Source organism: Moschus berezovskii, chromosome 6 (assembly GCF_049115385.1).
Source record: "Moschus berezovskii isolate FMDL1 chromosome 6, NW_MosBer_1.0, whole genome shotgun sequence".
Classification (NCBI taxonomy): Eukaryota; Metazoa; Chordata; class Mammalia; order Artiodactyla; family Moschidae; genus Moschus; species Moschus berezovskii.
Genome location: NC_142465.1, coordinates 93,811,000 through 93,832,195, shown reverse-complemented (window position 1 = coordinate 93,832,195; position 21,196 = coordinate 93,811,000). Strand labels below are relative to the sequence as shown.

Genomic DNA, 21,196 nt, shown 5'->3' with positions numbered 1-21,196 from the left:
TTGTAAGCTTTGGGTTCATACTATTTTTAAGGTAAATTTCTACTGAATAATTATATTATTAATATAATCATTATACTATCAAATGCTAATAAGTAAGAGACATTTCATTAGCTTTTGTTCCTTCAGTGCCTAGCATATTACCTGGTACCCAATCAAAACCCAAACATTTGTTAAATAAATGAATAAATGAACTAACATGTATGCAGTTGTATGGTAGAGTGCTATTAGTCAAATATGAAGTGAATAAGCAAGCTGCTATAACAAACAGCATGTATGCTTGATCCCATTTGGGAATAAAATGAACAAAATAAATAGTTCATTTTATTTAGTTTATTCATAAAAATATGAATGTACATATGGAAAGAATGGAAGTAATACATTTTAAGAAAACTGCTGGCAGTAGAATTGTAGAGTACTCTGACTTTCTGTGCTATATATTTATGGAATTTTAAGTCATATAAATTATATTTACCAGATTAAGATATTAATGTATATTTAAGTGCACTATATTTTCTTTCTTTTGATGTTTTTATAGGTTTCCTCCAGTCCTTGAAAAGCATCCTTACCAATCCCTTGTATGTTTTAACATTATTTTTGACACTGCTACAAGCCAGCAGCCATATTGGTTCTATTACTTATGTGTTCAAATACATAGAGCAGCAGTATGGCAATTCAGCATCCGAGACGAGCATTTTGCTTGGTAAGACCCATTGTTTATGTTTGCTTTATAAACGACAAACTACTGAGTAAATGAGTTCCGAGTGATATTTGGTTGTGAAGGCAATTTCAAGGTTTTCTTTTTTTCAGATTGTATCAGATCCATCCATCTTGTGATATTGCCATTGTTCTGTCTTTGAAGTTGCATCTCATGTCATTTTTTATAATATTTTTCCTTTTTTTATTGGCTGTGCTGGGTCATTGTTGCAAGGACTTTCTCTAGTTGCGGTGAGCAGGGGCTGCTCTTCATTGCAGTGTATGGGCTTCTCATTGTGGTGACTTCTCTTGTGGAGCACAGCTCCGTGGAGTGCAGGCTTCAGTGGCTGCAGCACACAGGCTCAGTAGCTGTGGCTCCTGGGCTCTAGAGCACAGGCTTAATAGTTGTGGGGCAGGGGAGTAGTTGTTCCACGGCATGTGGAATTTTCCTGGGCCAGGGATTGAGCCTCTGTCTCCTACATTGGCAGGTGGATGCTTTACCACTGAGCCACCAGGGAAGCCTTCAAGTCATTTTGGAAGAGATGAATTCCTGAAGGAAAAGTGACATGTGAATGTGAATATACATGTAGCTATGATATCTGTATAACTGGATCTTACAATCTAGTGCTGAGATCGTGAGGCAAATCCTTTCATAATGTGACTATTATACTCCCATCATTCATGAACTTTGAATTAGAACCCAAATATTTATTTTAAAAAATAGGGCATTGTTGTTTCCAAAAGAAAGATCAATGTAAACGCATCATTGATATCTACATAATTCAAAACACAAATATATTTTAGAGAGTTTTTTTGGGGGGTGGGGAGCTACAGTATCTATTTCCAATGATACATGAAGGCTTGTTTATGAAGGAAAGGTTTCCTCATATTATTCTTTCCCTACCCACAGTATAGTCTTTGCTGGTGGCTCAGCATTAAAGAATCCACTTGCCGATACAGGAGACACAGGTTCAATCCCTGGGTCAGGAAGATCCCCTGGAGAAGGAAATGGCAATCCACTCCTATATTCTTGCTTGGAAAATCCCAGAGGAGCCTGGTGAGCTACAGTTCATGGGGCTGTAAGAGTAGCACACGACTTAGCAACTAAAAGAGCAATACCCCTAGTATAAGATTCTGAAAAGTAGTAGAATACCCAGTATAGAGCCCAGTTCTTTGTAGAAACTTAATATTTGATAAGTTAAAGCTATATTTATCAAGAGGTGTATAAACAGGTCATAAGTAAATAAGAAAATGATAATTGTGTATGATGTTCTTATTGACCTTCAGTTCAGTTCAGTTCAGTCACTCAGTCATGTCCAACTCTTAGAGACCCCATGAACTGCACCACGCCAGGCCTTCCTGGAGTTCACCCAAACTCATGACCATCGAGTCAGTGATGCCATCCAACCATCTCATCCTCTGTCGTCCGCTTCTCCTGCCCGCAATCTTTCCCAGCATCAGGGTCTTTTCAAATGAGTCAGCTGTTTGCATCAGCTGGCCAAAGTATTGGAGTTTCAGCTTCAACATCAGTCCTTCCAATGAACACCCAGGACTGATCTCCTTTAGGATGGACTGCTTGGATCTCCTTGCTGTCCAAGGGACTCTCAAGAGTCTTCTCCAACACCACAATTCAAAAGCATCCATTCTTCGGTGCTCAGCTTTCTTTATAGTCCAACTCTCACATCCATAATGACTACTAGAAATACCATAGCCTTGACTAGATGGACCTTTGTTGACAAAGTAATGTCTCTGCTTTTCAATATGCTGTCTGGGTTGGTCATAATTTTCCTTCCAAGGAGTAAGTGTCATTTAATTTCATGGCTGCAATCACCATCTGCAGTGATTTTGGAGAACTTAAAACTATAAATTTAACTCCTAATAAAGTTCTCAGCCTAATTTTTTTGTTAGAAGAATCTTCATCTTTAACAAATCTTGCAGGACTATGAAATGAAAGTTATAAGGGGAATCAATTATTCGTGACACCACATATAGGCCTGTTTATCACCTCAGGGCATATGTGTGTTTAGATGAATAAACAAGAGATATTAATTTAAGTATTCAAATCTAAAGTACTGGGAAAATTTATAGTAAGTTTTTAAGGATAGGAAATCCTCATTTCAAAGAAATATATAGGATTTAGATGATAGGATAAAAGTCTCAGAGTCAGGAAGATGATACTTTGTTGTAGTTTTCCAGGGAGAGAACAAGTATCTTATAAAAACAATATGTTCAGATATACAAATATTCTCAGTCACTGACTTTTGCTACTGGGAAGCTAAACCTTTAGCATTGGCAGGGAGAAATTATTTTTGTCTCTTCCACATGGTACACTAGTCCTCTACCTTCATCCTAGACTGTCAGTCTTCTGTTTAAGAAGTAGTAAGATTGGATTAATTTAGTTGATAGCATTTCACACATAAAGACATTTGGGATAACCATATTTATATAATTACATAATTACATTTTTTTCTCTTACTTCTAGGATCCATATCCATACCATCTTTGGCAGTTGGAATGTTTACAGGAGGATTTATTGTTAAAAAATTCAAATTTACCTTGGTTGGAATTGCCAAATTTTCACTTTGTGCCCATTTGGTGTCCTTCCTATTTCATCTATCAAATTTTGCACTAATCTGTGAAAACAAATCAGTCGCCGGACTAACCCTGACCTATGATGGGTTTGTATATATCAATATATCAATTGCACAATATGTAAGGTATTGAATGTAAGAGAATGTAAGAAAAGCAAGACAGATACCAATCTTTACTAAACTTTAAGCTGAGAGGAATGTCAGTTTATAAATTCTTAAAACATTTCTTAAGATCTCAAAAGATTCATTTCTTAAGATCTTTTTTACGCTCCTTAAAGAAAAATGATAACTAACAAATCATTGTTAATCAACTGTACTCCAATATAAAATAAAATTCTTTAAAAACAGATACACAAAAGAAAATTTATATAGTCTGTAATAGTAATAGTTATTACTTATGGGGTGTTCACAATGCATGATAGGTACTTTTGTCACTATTTTATAGATAAAAAGAGCAAAACTTAGAGACACAGATTATATGATCCTGACTCAAATCTGAAGGTTTTGATTCCAAAACTCTTAGTCCTAACCACTACAGTGTTGGATGACTCATGAGAGAAACATAAATAACATTTTCCGTGAGAGAAACGTAAATGACATTTTCCAAAAGTGACTGAACAATCTTTATCTGCAGTTAATTTTGATGTTTAACAATTATCTTTATAAGAAAACCCTTACATTGTGCTGAGTTCTCCTTTTCTGCAAACCTATTTTGTTTTCTGGTATTATCTTTATTAGCACTGGAATTGATTTTCTATACATATAATAGCATATAGGCCTAGAAAACATCTGCTTTTCATTGTTATCACACATTGTGCAGTATACCTAGAACTACAGTGAGAAGTGCAAGTGTTAGTCATGTCCAACTCTCTGTGACCCCATGAACTCCAGCCCACCAGGCTTCTCTGTCCATGGAATTTTCCAGGCAAGAATACTGGAGTGGATTGCCATTCCATTCTCCAAGGGCTCTTCTCAACCCAGGGATCAAACCTGGGTCTCCCAATTTGAAGGTAGATTCTTTACCATCTGAGCTACCAGGACTATGGTCTCTACCCCAAATCAAGGGCAAGCTTCCGGTGCAGATTTCTTTCTTTGTTTATTGTGATAAACATCACATAGTGTAAAACAGAGTATTTTAACCATATTTAGCTGTACAGTTCCGGAGAAGGCAATGGCAAGCCACTCCAGTACTCTTGCCTGGAAAATCCCATGGATGGAGGAGCCTGGTTGGCTGCAGTCCATGGGGTTGCTAAGGGTCAGACACGCCTGAGCAACTTCACTTTCACACATTGGAGAAGGAAATGGCAACCCACTCCAGTGTTCTTGCCTGGAGAATCCCAGGGACGGGGGAGCCTGGTGGGCTTCCATCTATGGGGTCGCACAGAGTCGGACACGACTGAAGTGACTTAGCAGCAGCAGCAGCAGCTGTACAATTCAGTACCTACTAAGTACATTCATATTGCTGTACAAATCTCACCAAAATCCATCTCCTGAATTTTAAACCTTCCTAAACTGAAACGCTGTCCCCATTAAACACTAATTCCCCATTGCCTCTCCCCCTGCCCTCCACCCCAAACCTCTGGCCCCTACCAATGTACTTTCTGATTCTATGAAGATCTATTGTCATCTCCTGAATATAACCAACAATTTTGGTTTAGGAAAGTTCACATCAAGTAACAAGCAAAGATCCCTGGATCATAGTTTAGTAACCATGGTTCTTAGCACTGCTTATTGTTGGCTTTGAGCCTTTAAACTCTGGCTCTTATAAGGTGTCCATTTGAACCTGTTGAATCTTCCCACGTTCACTTAACATCATCTTATTCTTAGAGGCTCGCCAACTTAATCTTGAATTATCTCCCCACTCTGTCCTCATCCTCTTTGTTGTTGAATATTCCTATCAACTATCACTCACTCTGGTAAATCAAAATACAGAGTACCTAGAACTTTGAACTTTAGGGGGAAAAGAATCCTGGAGATTATACAACCCAACCCTCTTATATCCTCTTCCTTTTCTAGTTGAGACCTGGAGAAACTTTGACTTGTTTGAAAACAATCAGTGACTCCAGAATGATGCTGCTTCACATATCACAAGTATATAGGTTTTAACCTAAAGTCAATTCCCTGAAAACAGTACAGTAACAGTGCTATCTAGTCAAAGAAGGCAGCTAGACTTCTATGTGACTTTTAATTCAATAAAATTGCACTAAGTGCCTCCTTAAGGTCAAGAAGTATTACAGGATATATCAGGGCCCTCATGAAACTCATCCTCTAGTGATGACTAATAACAGGATGTATATATGCAGCATTTATGAAATGCTAGTCACTGGGGTAAATTTTTAAACTGTGACTTAGTGCAGAGGTTCTCAGAATGTGGTCTGAGAACCTATAGACTTTATCAGAGGGCAACAAATTCTAAACTATTTTTATACTAATACAAGACAGTGTTTTCCTTTTTCATTTTCTCATGAGTATCTAGTGATATTTTCTCTTTTTTTTATCTCATATTGGAGTATACTTGATTAACAATGTTGTGTTAGTTTCAGGTGTATGCAAAGTGATTCAGTTATACATATATGTGTATTTATTCTTTTCAAAATTCTTTTCCCATTTAGGATATTACAGAGTGCTGAACAGAGTTTCCAGTGCTTGTATAGTGATATTTTCTAAGGCTACAAGATATGTGATAATAATATCAGTCTGATGGCTAAGGATGTGTGCACTTGTGCATTCTTGCGTATTAACTTTTTACTATTAATCTCTAGTAGTGTATATAATCGGAGAAGGCAATGGCAAGCCACTCCGGGACTCTTGCCTAGAAAATCCCATGGATGGAGGAGCCTGGTAGGCTGCAGTCCGTGGGGTCGCTAAGGGTCGGACACAACTGAGCGACTTCACTTTCACTTTTCACTTTCACACATTGGAGAAGGAAATGGCAACCCACTCCAGTGTTCTTGCCTGGAGAATCCCAGGGACGGGGGAGCCTGGTGGGCTTCCGTCTATGGGGTCACACAGAGTCAGACACGACTGAAGTGACTTAGCAGCAGCAGCAGCAGCAGCAGTGTATATAATGTGATATATATATCACTAAATAGAACCCACTTGAAGAAAAAAACTTTAGTATCCTCAATACTTTTCCAGAGTGAAAACGCTGCTGAGAACCAAAAGTTTGAGAACAGCTAAACTAATACTTTTCCAAAACAAATTTCTATGAGGATTTATGACTTACAAATGGCAAAACTGATTTTAAAAAGTGAAGTCACATTGTTATGAGGTGGCAGACCTAATGGGAACACAGGACTGTCTAATTGCAATGTCTGGACTGGGTTATTAATCATTATGATAAATTACTCCCCATCTGTTACATGTCTCCATGCAGGATTAGACATTAGATGCTTTTAGTAAAATTATTGATTACAGAATTTCTGAGTCTACCTCTTCCTTTGTGAAAATTATTTTCTCATTCAAAGATAATTTATCAAGATTTTCACCAAAAACAAGAATTAAAAAAAAAAACAAACTGTAGTCAGAAAATTAACTGCAAATAGTTTGTTTTATAAGTATAGCCATAAGATTATCTTTCATAAGTACAACTATGTTTTACAGTAAATTATTATAAAATTTGTTGTAGTTTCTTATGAAGCTTTTCTAGTCTCTCTCAATTGATTATATTGCTCTTGATTTTAAAAAATTGATCCATAAGTATTCTCCTTTGTCCATGTTGAATTATTTTCTTCTGTAGTTAAAGTATAGATTTTAAAATTCAAACTAGTTGAGTAACATTCACAGATTCATGGGACTTTACAGTGATCTGGGAAGAACCTTAGCCTAATGCCACGACCCTACTGAACAAAATCAGAAAAATGAAGTGATTTTTTAAGTAATTTTTAAATAGTCTCGTAAAGACCTACCCTCTTTGGTCTCTTTTTTATGTTTTACTTTTTCTACATAATAAATAGTGTCTGGGTAGCGATAAAAGGTGAGAAAGTTAATAAGCACCAAAAATAAACCTTGTCATTTTGGAAAAGCAAAAGCAAATTTTCTCTAATTTAAAAACAACACTTTCCATTATTCCTCTTCCCCTCTTCCTCTCTCATCCTTTCCTTTCCTTCTCTTTTTCTCATCTTTTTTTCCTCTTTCCCCTTCTTTTTCTCTTCTCTCTCTGATACATGTCTATCATTTATTTCCAGAAATACTCCAGTGGCATCGCATCTAAATGTACCACTTTCTTATTGCAACTCAGACTGCAATTGTGACCCAACTCAATGGGAACCACTCTGTGGGGGCAATGGAATAACTTACATATCACCTTGTTTAGCAGGATGTACATCTTCAAGTGGCAGCAAAAAGTCTATTGTGAGTATCAGCTTTTACTTTCTTCTCCTTAATCAAAGTTGCAGATTTGATGTAACTTACTAAACTTTGATAATGACATGTCAAATGTTTTTACAACTAAGGTCCCCAGTAAAGAGATAGAAAGAAGATTCCCATTATTGCTTGTCATTGTGATGGCTATAATATGTAAACAAAGCCTCACATAAAATCCTGCCTGAGACACAACAGGTTTTTCTGTGGCTTGAATTCTCAGGAGAATACTCCCACTTTTTCTTCTTGCGTTTATAAGACTATGGTCTTTTGAAATTTAAGAACCCTTAGATCTTTAGGAAGCACTTCATTTGACTAAAGGATATGATTTCCATTAGGTTGGGGGTACTCTACCCTTCAGATGCTAAGAAGAAGTCTTCAGCCAATCCCTTGTCAGTCTAGATGAACAGCCATTTATGTGCTGTCTTGCATATAGATTCTAGAGAGCTTATCTCTAAGCTCAATATCCTTGACTTCCTAAGAAATTAACGATTCTTGCTCACTTGACTGTCCAATTTTTGACTTCTAATTTTGATTTTTTTTTTCAAAACTGGCACTTCTCATGTCCAAGGTAACAATATTCTGCTTACCTACTGCTAACATCTCCCATGTGAATGCCATTGCCTTCTTCACTAAAAATTTCCCCTTCCATGCAAATTATGAGTTCTTCCCAATCCTTTAGGTAACTTCCAACAGCTGGGCATCACCCATGGTGTTATCCATTCCACTTCCAATCCACTGAATATCTCATTTCCTGGGCCCTTTTCCTATCACCAGTGTTAGCAATATCACCCAATATGATCATTACTCTCTACCACATCCTTTTGTCTTTGCTTTTCAAACTTTTTCCATCATTTTTCTTGCTCATAGTCATGCTAATTGCATAAATGAATGGCACCAAGAACTTTAAGGAACCTAGATTCTTTGAAGCTGAAACATAAATTTGCACAAAAATTCCCCAAAGACTATACTTAAAAAACCACATCTCATATTTTTGGCTATAGTGCCTTTCACTAAGAGTGCCCCTTTTAATATATTGTTCCACCATGTCCGTGAGTGAAGGACTGGAAGCGACATGATGTTAGAATCCTAAAGAGAGCTCTGTCTACTATGAAAATATCTTAAAACTAGCAATGATTTTATCATTTGGGGAACACCGGGGAGTTCTTTTACCAAATTCTTAGTAATACGCCATCCCTTCTTAATCACTCAAAATAATGTTCTTGGTACCTAAGTTAGGTTTTATCGACAAATGTGCTTGCTAGATAAAGAGCTTCTCCATACTATATTTAGTAAAAAGGTAAAACTCGGTCATCAAATAAGTATGAATTCAAATTCTTCCTCAGTTCCTCCCTCAGTATTTTGTCTTTGGCATTAATGGGTTCAAACTTCCCTTAAACATTGATTTAGCTTAGACTCAGGAGCCATCTAGCCACATAAATTGCCTGCTAAAGTAAGTCTCTAAAATCATTTGTTCCTAAATTTTCTCCTGCTGAACCCTAACTTTTAGGCTATTTTGCTGTGCTGAACTTCTTGGGTAATGGCATTATTTATCCTATAATCTGTCATTATGCAATCGAATGGTGTGTTTGCTGGCCAAAGCATAATTCTAGCATCTCCGCTTGGTTCCTTTTGCCTGGGACTCTGCTCCATTATGGTGGGTAGACTTAGTCCTGGGTTTGGCCCCTCCAAAACTACTATGTTTTCTGGATTCCCTAGACAGTTCCTACCCAGGGATCGTCCCACATCAGAGAAACTGCTAAAGAGAGTAAGTAAGTGTGCCATAGAAAACAAAAGTGAGTAGTAGAGAAATATTCTAAACTTTCATATTAATGAGAAAATTATTTACAGAGTTCTAGACATTACTTTTTATACTCTTTGCTAATTTTTAATTTAGGGATGACTGAAAAGTTAATAAAATATTTTTTTATCTAGAAAGGAATCCAGAAAACTATTATGCCTTTCAATACTTAACATTGTTAGAATGTTTTCTCTAAAACTGTAAATATTTTAGCTTAAATGAGTGAGATGTCTTTAAATATAATGGAATATATTTATAGTCCAGTCATATTTTGCAAATATATTCTGTAATATTTCAAAAACTATTTTGTAGGTGTTTCATAACTGTAGTTGTGTGGAAGAAAATGGTTTCCAGAGCAAAAATAACTCAATGAAGTTGGGTGAATGCCCGAAAAGTGATGACTGTAAAAGAAAATTTTATATTTACATAGTAGTGCAAATACTTACCCTTTTTTCTGCTGCATTGGGAAGCACCTCAAATATGATGCTGGTTTTTAAGTGAGTATGACTTTTTAAAAGGGGTTTTATGTATATTAGCCTATAAACATACTTGATAATGTACATATTTTTCCATAATATATTTGAAAACCAAATTCAAATTTTGTTACATTTAAATTTTCTGAGTGTATTTTCTTAGAATTACTGTGATACTTCACTGACATAATTATTAATAATTTTGCCTTGGATTCTTCCACTACAAAATCTACAAAATTTGATCTCCACTACAAAATTTCTTCTCTTAATAAGAATTTTAAGACAGAGACTGATTGATAACTGCCTCAATGTGGAAGAATCCTGCTGCGATTCTAAAAGAACTTCTAATTTTAAGATGCCTATCAGAGTGAATCACCTATTTATTTCATTTTTTAAAATTTGGGAGCCAGACAAACTAATATAAACAGTCTATGATATTCCAGTTTTTAATCCTAGCCAAAAGAATGGCTTTTCACCTAGTCTCTCCAATACCCTCATAGAGAAAAGAAACATATATGAGCAGAATTTATTCCTTTCTTCATTGATTAGGCAAATATTTAAACCACATTTGGTGAGGAATAATCCATGGTGAATAAAATACATAAAGTACCTGTTCCCATACAGATTGATGTAGGACTCACACTGCAGTGGACAGTATTTTACATGATAATGATGTGTTTATGTATGAGATCATGCATGTAAGTATGAGAATGGAGGTCTGTGAGTGTGTGTGCGTGTGGATGTAGGAGTGTCTGTGATCATTAATGTATGTGTATGTGTGTCACTATAACACGTAAATCTATCATTTCCACCTGAGCTGTCTAAGATTTCAAGCCCCCTTGCAGGAAGATACTATCTCAATCCCCAAGTCCCCTCAATTCTCCTGCCCACTATCCTTGGGTAAAAATACAAGTTGATAAGTTTATCCTTGGGTAAAAATACAAGTTGATAACAAATATCTCAGTTTTGCCTCTACTGCCTCTGGCAGGCATGCCAAAGCACCCTTTAAGAAATCAGCAGCAATGAAAAGTAACACTTCAGGCACTTGTTACAGAGAGTTCAACCAAGAACAAACTGCATTCTCTTTCTTTCCAAAAGCCTTTTTTAAAAATTATGATATTCAAGAGAGACAGCTAAATGCACTAGTTAACTGTCACGGCTGGTTTCCTCATGACTATGTCCTCAGGGAAGAAACCACCTCCTTGAGTATCATGACATCCTCTACGTGCTAGCATGGCTTCACTGCCCTCAAGTATATTGTTGTGAGTCCTCAGTTCAGCTAGTTGGAAGTGTCCCTGTCTTTTGAAAAAGCAGACAAAAACCCCCTTTCAATTCATTTTCTCTTTTAATAAATAACTCTGCTGTGTTTAATTTTTATTATGCTATGCTTAATTTAATTTTTATATTGTTTATCTCCATAAGCTTTCTTGGATACTTCTGAGAATCTCACTCGACAGTAGCACTCCTAAAAGACTTAACAGACAGTTTTGTGTAAAGAAAATGGAGGATTGGAGGGCTAGCTCACTGTATTGGATCCTCATAACATACAAGATAAGTCTACTAAGAAAATAAGGAAACTAGGGCTAAGAGAGGCTAAATGACTTACCAAAAGCATCTAGTTGGACTTCACTGGTGGCTCGTGGTAAAGAACCCACCTGCCAATGCAGGAGATGTGGATTCAATCCCTGCGTCTGGAAAATCCCCTGGTGAAGGAAATGGTAACCCACTCCAGTATTCTTGCCTGGAAAATCTCACGTCAGAGAAGCCTGGTGGGCTACAGTCAATGGAGTTGCAAAGTGCCGGACATGACTTAGTGACTAAGCAATAACAAAGGCATCTATTTACTATGAAACATGATTTATGTCTTTATTATCAAGAACAAAGACTAGCATAGAATCTTGTAGGAGAAACTTGGCAAAGTTTTGTTGAATGACAAAGTTTATCTCCGAATAAATACTGTCATTCAAACGAAGAAAAAATAAGCCTTTGTATCAGTTAAATCAATATTTCAGTAAAAACAGAATTTTTGAGCCTTAGTCCCTCACCGTATCAGAGATGGTCATGTCATTAGCTAACTGAACATAGAAAAATGGAATTGTGGAAAGAACTTTCTAAATGCAAGACTGAGTTAATTTTTAAGAAAGGATAAATATGTACTTACTACCTTTAAAATGACATTTAAATACACTAGACACTAGAATATAGATAACTTTTTTGATCTTCCTGGTTATATTTTGTTGTTTATAAAACATATTAATTAACTTTTCTGTTAATAGCAATGATAGAAAGTACAAAAAAGAATTCTACTCAGTCTAAAAACCAACATAAACATATTTGCTTTCTCATATGGTCTATGTCAACTAAATAGATTACATGAAATTATTGTCTTCATAGACATCATAAATTCTATTTCAACCACTATCTCAGGATTTCCTAAAGATAAAACATGAAAATGTTTGTAAAACTGTCTTGAACTTGTAACACATCGAATAAGTAAAGGGATAATAACTATTAATGTTATTCAGATGTTTGCCTTCTAAAACAACTGAAAATACAACTTTAAATAATGTCAATGCTTCACTTGAGAGTTTTCATTCAATCATAAAGAATAACACTGAAAAATGCTTTAATATAATTCAGTTTGTTATTTTAGGGATGTTTAATGTTTCTTTGCCTTTATTTCAGAAATGTTGAACCTGAACTGAAATCACTTGCCATGGGTTTCCATTCACTAACTATTCGAACACTAGGTATGATAAATACGTAGATGCTAAATTCCAGATACAATTTTTCATGTCAAAGACTAAATGTAATTGATTTCTAATTGTAAGAAAGTTTTTTAAAGGTATAAGTAAAAATTATTTGTACCTTTGTGGTAAATGAAAAATAATGAGATAAAGGAGACCTAAATGACCTAAAAGAAAATTTGATTGTCAATTCTATGTAAAATCAATCTGTAAGAATAAGGTATCATTGCACTTGTATTATATCCTTTCTAAAACAAGAATCAGTGGTCTCTAAAGATTTTAACTTAAGATGTAGGGATATTTCTTCCCATATGCAGAGAGGAGGGTTGTCCTCATACAATGAGGGGCTTAATGCTCAAAACAGCTCCAAAGGCCCACAGATCGTGCCAAACAACAAATGCAGACTTTCACAGTCCCACTGACTAGTTCTGTAAAGCAGAAGCAGCTAACCTTTATTAGAAATTTAAAATGCAAAAGGGAATGGGTGTTAACCGAACTCAGGTTTGGCAGATGCCTGCTCAAAAGTCAATACTCCAGTCAAAACTCCAGAAAGTGTTGATAGAAAGGAAAGTTGCTTTAATCAAAAAAGCCAGCAATCTGGGGAGAAAGCAGACTCATGTCCCAAAACTAACTCTGAAGATTCTGCTCAGCCATGACAGTTTTCCAAGGGAAAAGGGGGTAATAATCTCAGTTAATTATTAAGGTAAGAGGTCAGATTCTTAGTCATTTTTCCACTGCATGCAGATCTGTTAAGTACTCATGATCTTCCTTTGGATTCTCTTACTCGCCCTACCCCTGCATGGTCTGCTTTCAAATTTGCTAAGGGGGCCACTGGGAGTAGAGAGAGTCAGTCATATTTTAACTACTCAATTCCTCATTCCTACTTATTTTAATCTAGAAAAAGAGCAAACAGATTAGGCAAGACACAGTGTGCACTCAGTAGAGCACAAGTGAGGAGTTAGGTTACATGTTACCTAGTGATCTCATTTTTAAAATTAGGTTTTAAGGGGAACAGAAATAGACGAACAGGAAAGGGGCAAAAGAGCTGCTTACAAATTCCCACTTGCCAGATATCATTCCATGTCTACGGGATTAGGGAGGAAGGTTTGTCTTCTGTAACTTTTTCAGGATGACATAGGGCTCTGTATTCTTAAAGTGAAAGATGTCGACATGGATCTTTTACTGATAATCCTTTTACTGATTATCTTAGTTGTAAAAAGTACTATCCTTTTACTGATAATCTTAGTTGCCCACTTACATATATGGGCCGAGTGAACTGAAACCATTTTGATGCCCACAAAGATATAATTGTTATGTGCAAAAATGTTAATCCCATTATCTGGAGACCAGTTCTTAGAATTGGGCTAACCATAAGACAACAGTTTGTGTCGTGTCTACAGTCTGGTCATCATGCAGTTAGTTTTTCCCTTGGGGAGCAGTTATGATATCTGCAAAACAATTCCAGGGTGTACATCAGACACTGAAAGATTCTGTGACTTTATTGTACTAATTGTTAACTGCTTGAGCTTGCTCTTTTGTGACTCAGGGAGGCCTGGGAGACTTTAGCTTTTATACAAACAAGAGGCAGGGAAAATAGAGGGAACTTTGTACTTGGCTGCCCCACAGTATTCTGCTTGGTTTCATGGGAACTAAAGCTCTAGAACTGAGTTTCGGGAATGGGGATTGCTCTGAATGAAAAAAAGCTCAGGAAATCGTGTGGTTTTGGTGGTGGTGGTGGTCAAACAGTAGAGCTATAGAATTCAGAGACTAAAAGTTTATTTCTAAACATTCAAATGAGACGACTAGTACAAGAATCAAGAAATCATCCTTTTTCCCTTGTTGCCATTTGCTATTTATACCACACAGACTCCTATTGTTAGTTTAACAATTTCTGGACTGTGAAGAAAGCTGATCGCCGAAGAATTGATGCTTTTGAACTGTGGTGCTGGAAAAGACTCTTGAGAGTCCCTTGGACTGCAAGGAGATCCAACCAGTCCAATCTAAAGGAGATCAATCCTGGGTGTTCATTGGAAGGACTGATGCTAAAGCTGAAACTCCAATACTTTGGCCACCTCATGCGACGAGTTGACTCACTGGAAAAAGAGTCTGATGCTGGGAGGGATTGGGGGTGGGAGGAGACGGGGATGACAGAGAATGAGACAGCTGGATGGCATCACCGACTCGATGGACATGAGTTTGAGTGAACTCCGGGAGTTGGTGATGGACAGGGAGGCCTGGCGTGCTGTGATTCATGGGGTTGCAAAGAGTCGGACACGACTGAGCGACTGAACTGAACTGAACTGAACATAACCCATGTGCTACTCCTTTGTAAGACCTGTTAACCTTATATACTTACTTCAGGGAAGCAGGAAGAGGAACAATTGCTCTAGTGATTGGGGTAGATGACTGATCATGGCCTGGAGGCAATCACTGATGGCAGAAGGGAAAGGAAATGAGAGGGTGTCAATCCCTGGTACACTTGCAAGCAAAAGAAGGAAGCATAACTATGGCCATATTACAATGGGAAGTTGTCCAAGAAGTACATTTGGGGAGAAGTTCACAGATCCTCAAAGGTAAAAAGAGAACACATAAAGGGCATGGGAGAGGAGAAGATAGAGGTACTGCAGATGATAAGGGCTGTGAGTGAACTGCAAAGTGCTGAAAGTACTAAAGAGGGAACTTCTCTGGCAGTACAGTGAAGACACTGCACTTTCACTGTAGGGGGCAAAGGTTTGATTCCTGGTTAGGGAACTAAGATCTTACATGCTGCACGGAGTGGCCAAAAAATTGGGGGAAATATTCTAAAGAGGATAGTATAGTTCCAGCTGGCAGGAATAATTCAAATGTTATGGAAAAGGATCATATAGTTGGAATCATACAGTAAGTAGCTTTCCAGACTGCCTTCTTTCACTTAGCTATGTGCATTTAAGTTCCTACCCATCTCTTTGTAGCTCTCTGTCTAATCCTGGCAGTTCCTCAAGATCCAATGGGGATACCTTATTCCTAGAATCGAAGGCACAGAAGTTAGTAGATGGAAAGAGAATTTGGGGAGCTAGTTGTCCTTCTAATATGCTGCAATGAAACTTAGAATAGAAGAAGTTCCTCTAGAGATATGAAATAGAGAAAAAAGGATTTTTGCTATCCTGAGTTCAAGCATCTTATTTTGAAATGTCCAGCATGTTGCCCAAAGGAATCTAACTGCTTCTAGGGGAAAAATACATACTGAGAACCAGACATCTAATCAAGAACAACTGTCTGAATACAATGTTTGTGTGAAATGTGGAAGGTATTTTAACCGGAAAAATGTATTTTGAAAACAGAGTGTTTGAAGTTTTTAAATTTCAGTAATGTAAGACCAAGTTTGTTACTGGAAGTATTTAATTCAATAAGTTTGATCAAGCCAGTGCCATTAAATCAGGAAAATAAATTGTTGGCATATATTTTTCTTAAAGAAATGGGAATACCAGACCATCTTACCTGCCTCTTGAGGAATCTGTGTGCAGGTCAAGAAGCAACAGTTAGAACTGGACATGGAACAACAGACTGGTACCAAATAGGGAAAGGAGTTCATCAAGACTGTACATTGCCACCTTGCTTATTTAACATATATGCAGAGTACATCATGAGAAATGCTGAGCTGGAGGAAGCACAGGCTGTAATCAAGACTGCAGGGGGAAATATCAATAACCTCAGATATGCAGATGACACCACCCTTATTGCAGAAATTGAAGAAGAACTAAAGCGACTCTTGATGAAAATCAAAGAGGAGAGTGAAAAAGTTGGCTTAAAACTCAACATTCAGAAAATTAAGATCATGGCATCTGGTCCCATCATTTCATGACATATAGATGGGGAAACAGTGGAAACAGTGACAGACTATTTTGGGGGGCTTCAAAATCACTGCAGATTGTGACTGCAGCCATGAAATTAAAAGACGCTTGCTCCTTGGAAGGAAAGTTATGACCAACCTAGATAGCATATGAAAAAGCAGAGACATTACTTTGTCAACCAAGGTCCATCTAGTCAAGACTGTGGTTTTTCTGGTAGTCATATACATATGTGAGAGTTGGACTGTGAAGAAAGCTGAGCGTCAAAGAACTGATGCTTTTGAACTGTGGTGTTGGAGAAGCCTCTTGAGAGTCTCTTGGACTGCAAAGAGATCCAACCAGTCCATCCTAAAGGAGATCAGTCATGAATATTCATTGGAAGGACTGATGTTGAAGCTGAAACTCCAATACTTTGGCCACCTGATGCGAAGAATTGACTCTCTGGAGAAGACCCTGATGCTGGGAAAGATTGAAGGCAGGAGGAGAAGGGGACAACAGAGGATGAGATGATTGAATGGCATCACTGACTCAATGGACATGAGTTTGAGTAAACTCTGGGAGTTAGTGATGCACAGGGAGGCCTGGCATCCTGCAGTCCATAGGATCACAAAGAGTCGAACATGACTGAGTGACTGAGTTGAATTGACTTTTCATTTTACAAAGGGTGGCTTTGATTTGTGAAAACCTGTGAATTCCTAATTCCGGTTTCTCAGTACCAATTTTCATCAGGTATATTTGTCTCGAACACCAGTTCCTTGACATTCTGAGGTTTCTCATTCTAAGTCTCAAATTGAGAGTGACTATAAGTAAATGTACTTCCCTTGTGGCTCAGTTGGTAAAGAATCTGCCTGCAATGCGGGAGACCTGGGTTCGATCCCTGGGTTGGGAAGATCCCCTGGAGAAGGGAAAGGCTCCCCACTCCAGTATTCTGGCCTGGAGAATTCCATTAACTCTATAGTCCATGGGGTCACAAAGAGTCAGACATGACTGAGTGACATTCACTTCACTTCACTTCATAAGTAAATGAAATTTCCAAAAATGTAAACTATGAATCACTATCATTTTTATGTAACAATATAGCAGTTGAAAATCAACATATCTCTAAAATTTTGGTCACATTACCAATGCTTGAAACTAGGAGTCAATCTCAGAGTTTATTAAAATAGCAGTGAGAATAGATGAACTTCACAGGTGGTTCAGTGGTAAAGAATCTGCCTGCCAAGCAGGAGACATGGACTCAGTCTCTGGGTTGGGAAGATCCCCTGGAGAAGGAAATGGCAACCCACTCTAGTATTCTTGCCTGGGAAATCCCATGGACAGAGGAGCCTGGCTACAGCCCATGGGGTTGCAAAAGTGTCAGACATGACTTAGTGACTAAACAATAACAACAAGAGCAGATGGGCACTTCGCTATAAGACAACAAAAGTGTTTCTGAAAAGCCTCGAAAACTGCAAGACCATACTCTACAAGTAAAAACTAGGTTAGGTAACAGACCACTCAAGACCTAGACATCATTATGATCAGAACATTAACAGAAACAAAATTCAGCCCCAGAGTCTGTAATTTGGACAGCCCATGTTGCTTCAAAATGTATTAAAAATGAACACAATCGATAGAGGGAAAAATGCAAGATTTTGGGCTCTAACAACTCCAAGATGATGGGAGTGTAGCCCTGAGGCAAGAAATAAGCACAGCCAGGAGCCTTGTTGTTGTTTGCTATTTAGATGCTAAGTCATATCCAACTCTTTTGTGACCCCATTGGACTGTAGCCTGCCAGGCTCCTCTGTCCGTGGGATTTCCCAGGCAAGAATACTGGAGTGGGTTGTCATGTCCTTCTCCAGGAGATCTTCTAGACCCAGGGATTGAAACTCCATCTCCTCATTGGCAAGTGCATTCTTTACCACTGATCCACCAGTAAAACCTAGCATTCACCTTAAATTTTGCTTAAAAATGAAGTTGAAAGATCTTCTCTTAGCAGCTTCTGTCTTTGCATTTGAGCAAAGAGATTTTTACTTTCCCTGTGATATTATATTTCTACTCCTTCTATTTCAGCTGTCCTTGTCTAAGAAAAAAATTATATATGACCAACATAATCTCTGTATTTTACTGACAGTTTTCTGCTTTTTACCAACCAGGCTTAAGTTAATTGGTATTATAAGAAGAACAATGTAAAGACATGTAATCTCATTTTTTCCCTATGTGTGTTGGCATAGTAAAGGTAGATAAAAGAGGCCTTTGCTATTGTATGTGATATGAGTTTTGGAGATTTCTAATAATTTTGAATCTTTTTTTAAAAAAATAACTATGCCTTTTTGTAAAGTCTTTATTGAGTTTGTTACAATATCTCTCCTACTTTCAGTTCAATCACTCAGTCGAGTCCGACTCTTTGCGACCCCATGAACCGCAGCACGCCAGCCCTCCCTGTCCATCACCAACTCGCAGAGTCCACCCAAACCCATGTCCATCGAGTTGGTGATGCCATCCAACCATTTCATCCTCTGTCGTCCCCTTCTCCTCCTGCCCTCAATCTTTCCCAGCATCAGGGTCTCTTCAAATGACTCAGCTCTTCGCATCAGGTGGCCAAAGTATTGGAGTTTCAGCTTCAACATCAGTCCTTCCAATGAACACTCAGGATTGATCTCCTTCAGAATGGACTGGTAGGATCTCCTTGCAATCCAACGGACTCGCATGAGTCTTCTCCAACACCACAGTTCAAAAGCATCAATTCTTCGGCTCTCAGCTTTCTTTATAATCCAACTCTCACATCCATACATGACCACTGGAAAAGCCATAGCCTTGACCAGACAGACTTTTGTTAGCAAAGTAATGCGTGTTTTAGTTTTTGACCACAGTGCATGTGAAATCTTAGCTCCCTGATTAGGAATCAAACCGTCACATTGGAAGGCGAAGTCCTAACCACTGGAGCACCAGGAAAGTCCCAGTATTCTTGATTCTTAAGTAGAGTTCAGTTCAGTTCAGTCGCTCAGTCGTGTCCGACTCTTTGCGACCCCATGAGTCACAGCACGCCAGGCCTCCCTGTCCATCACCAACTCCCAGAGTTCACTCAGACTCATATCCATTGAGTTGGTGATGCCATCCAGCCATCTCATTCTCTGTCGTCCTCTTCTCCTCCCGCCCCCAATCCCTCCCAGCATCAGAGTGTTTTCCAGTGAGTCAACTCGTCGCATGAGGTGGCCAAAGTATTGGAGTTTCAGCTTTAGCATCAGTCCTTCCAATGAGCACCCAGGATTGATCTCCTTTAGAATGGACTGGTTGGATCTCCTTGCAGTCCAAGGGACTCTCAAGAGTCTTCTCCAGCACCATAGTTCAAAAGCATCAATTCTTCGGCAATCAGCTTTCTTCACAGTCCAACTCTCACATCCATACATGACCACGGGAAAAACCATAGCCTTGACTAGACGGATCTTTATTGGCAAAGTAATGTCTCTGCTTTTTAATATGCTATCTAGGTTGGTCATAACTTTCCTACCAAAGAATAAGCATCTTTTAATTTCATGGCTGCAATCAGCATCTGCAGTGATTTTGGAGACCAGAAAAATAAAGTCTGACACTGTTTCCACTGTTTCCCCATCTATCTCCCCAAGTGATTAGACCAAATCAATGGATGAGTCCTCCAAAATTTTCAACTTCTACATAATCCAAAATGTATCAATGTGGAATGTCACTGTTTCCTTTGAAACATTCTCCTCCATTGACATCTTCTAATTTGATGTTACAGGAGGAATTCCAGCTCCTATATATTTTGGGGCTCTGATTGATAGAGCTTGTATAAAGTGGTCCATCAACAACTATGGGAAGCAAGGGTCTTGCAGGATATATAATTCCTCGTTATATGGGTAAGTTGTCATAAATATACTTCTTTAATTTTTTCCCTTTAACTCTGTTAATTCCTAAAGAATGAGATATCATTTTCAGTATAGTAACAGTATTAATAATTGTAGCCACCATTTAATAAACTTTATAAATAGCTCAAAGTTATAGAATTGATTCCATTCACCTTCAGTTAAACCTAATAACTGTTCAAAGTATCTTTTGCATAAAGTTTGTCAACATTTAGTTAACAACGTTATGAGACAAGAACTTCCTAACCTACCAGGTCAGTGGTCATCAATTTTTCTTGCTCACTATAATCACCTGAGGAGATTTTAAAAATACTAATTTCTTTTTTTTTTGACTGCCCCTCACAGCTTACCAGAATCTTAGCTCCCCAAACAGAAATTGAATCCACACCCTCAGCAGTGGAAGTACAGAGTCCCAAACACTGGACCACCAGGGAATCCCCTCAAAATGCTAATTTATGTGTCCCATCTTCAGCAATTTTGATTTAATTGGTCTGGGGGGTATGGCCTGGGGAATGAGGGTTTTAAAATTTCCTCAGGTGATTCTAATGTTCAACTAGTTGAAAATCACAGGAATAGATCATGCATGCCAGGTAATTTTATGTAGTTGTTGTACAAAATTTTCAGTAGACTACAAGGATCTTGTGGACCATAAGCCAATAAGGTAAACATAGGCTCCTGGTTCAATCTAAATGGATTCAATTTGATTATCTCACAGTCACAGCATTTCCTTTATAATCTGTTCTCATTACACATGAACTAATCACTCTTAGAGAAAGTTAAACATTCCAAACACACCTTACTTTATGGATAGCACTTGGGCAGATCTTGAACAATCCTTG

At 37.8% G+C, this 21,196-nt stretch overlaps 1 protein-coding gene across 1 annotated transcript in view; it reads left to right on the top strand.

The window, feature by feature from the left end:
* LOC129535896 (solute carrier organic anion transporter family member 1B3-like) overlaps positions 1-21,196 on the top strand; it is a 79,858-nt gene that overhangs the window by 58,277 nt on the left and 385 nt on the right. The window contains exons 8-13 of the mRNA XM_055394613.2: positions 536-700; positions 3,176-3,371; positions 7,472-7,637; positions 9,760-9,944; positions 12,606-12,670; positions 20,234-20,351. Coding sequence (XP_055250588.2) covers positions 536-700; positions 3,176-3,371; positions 7,472-7,637; positions 9,760-9,944; positions 12,606-12,670; positions 20,234-20,351 — 895 coding nt within the window. The remainder of the gene's footprint in view (positions 1-535; positions 701-3,175; positions 3,372-7,471; positions 7,638-9,759; positions 9,945-12,605; positions 12,671-20,233; positions 20,352-21,196) is intronic.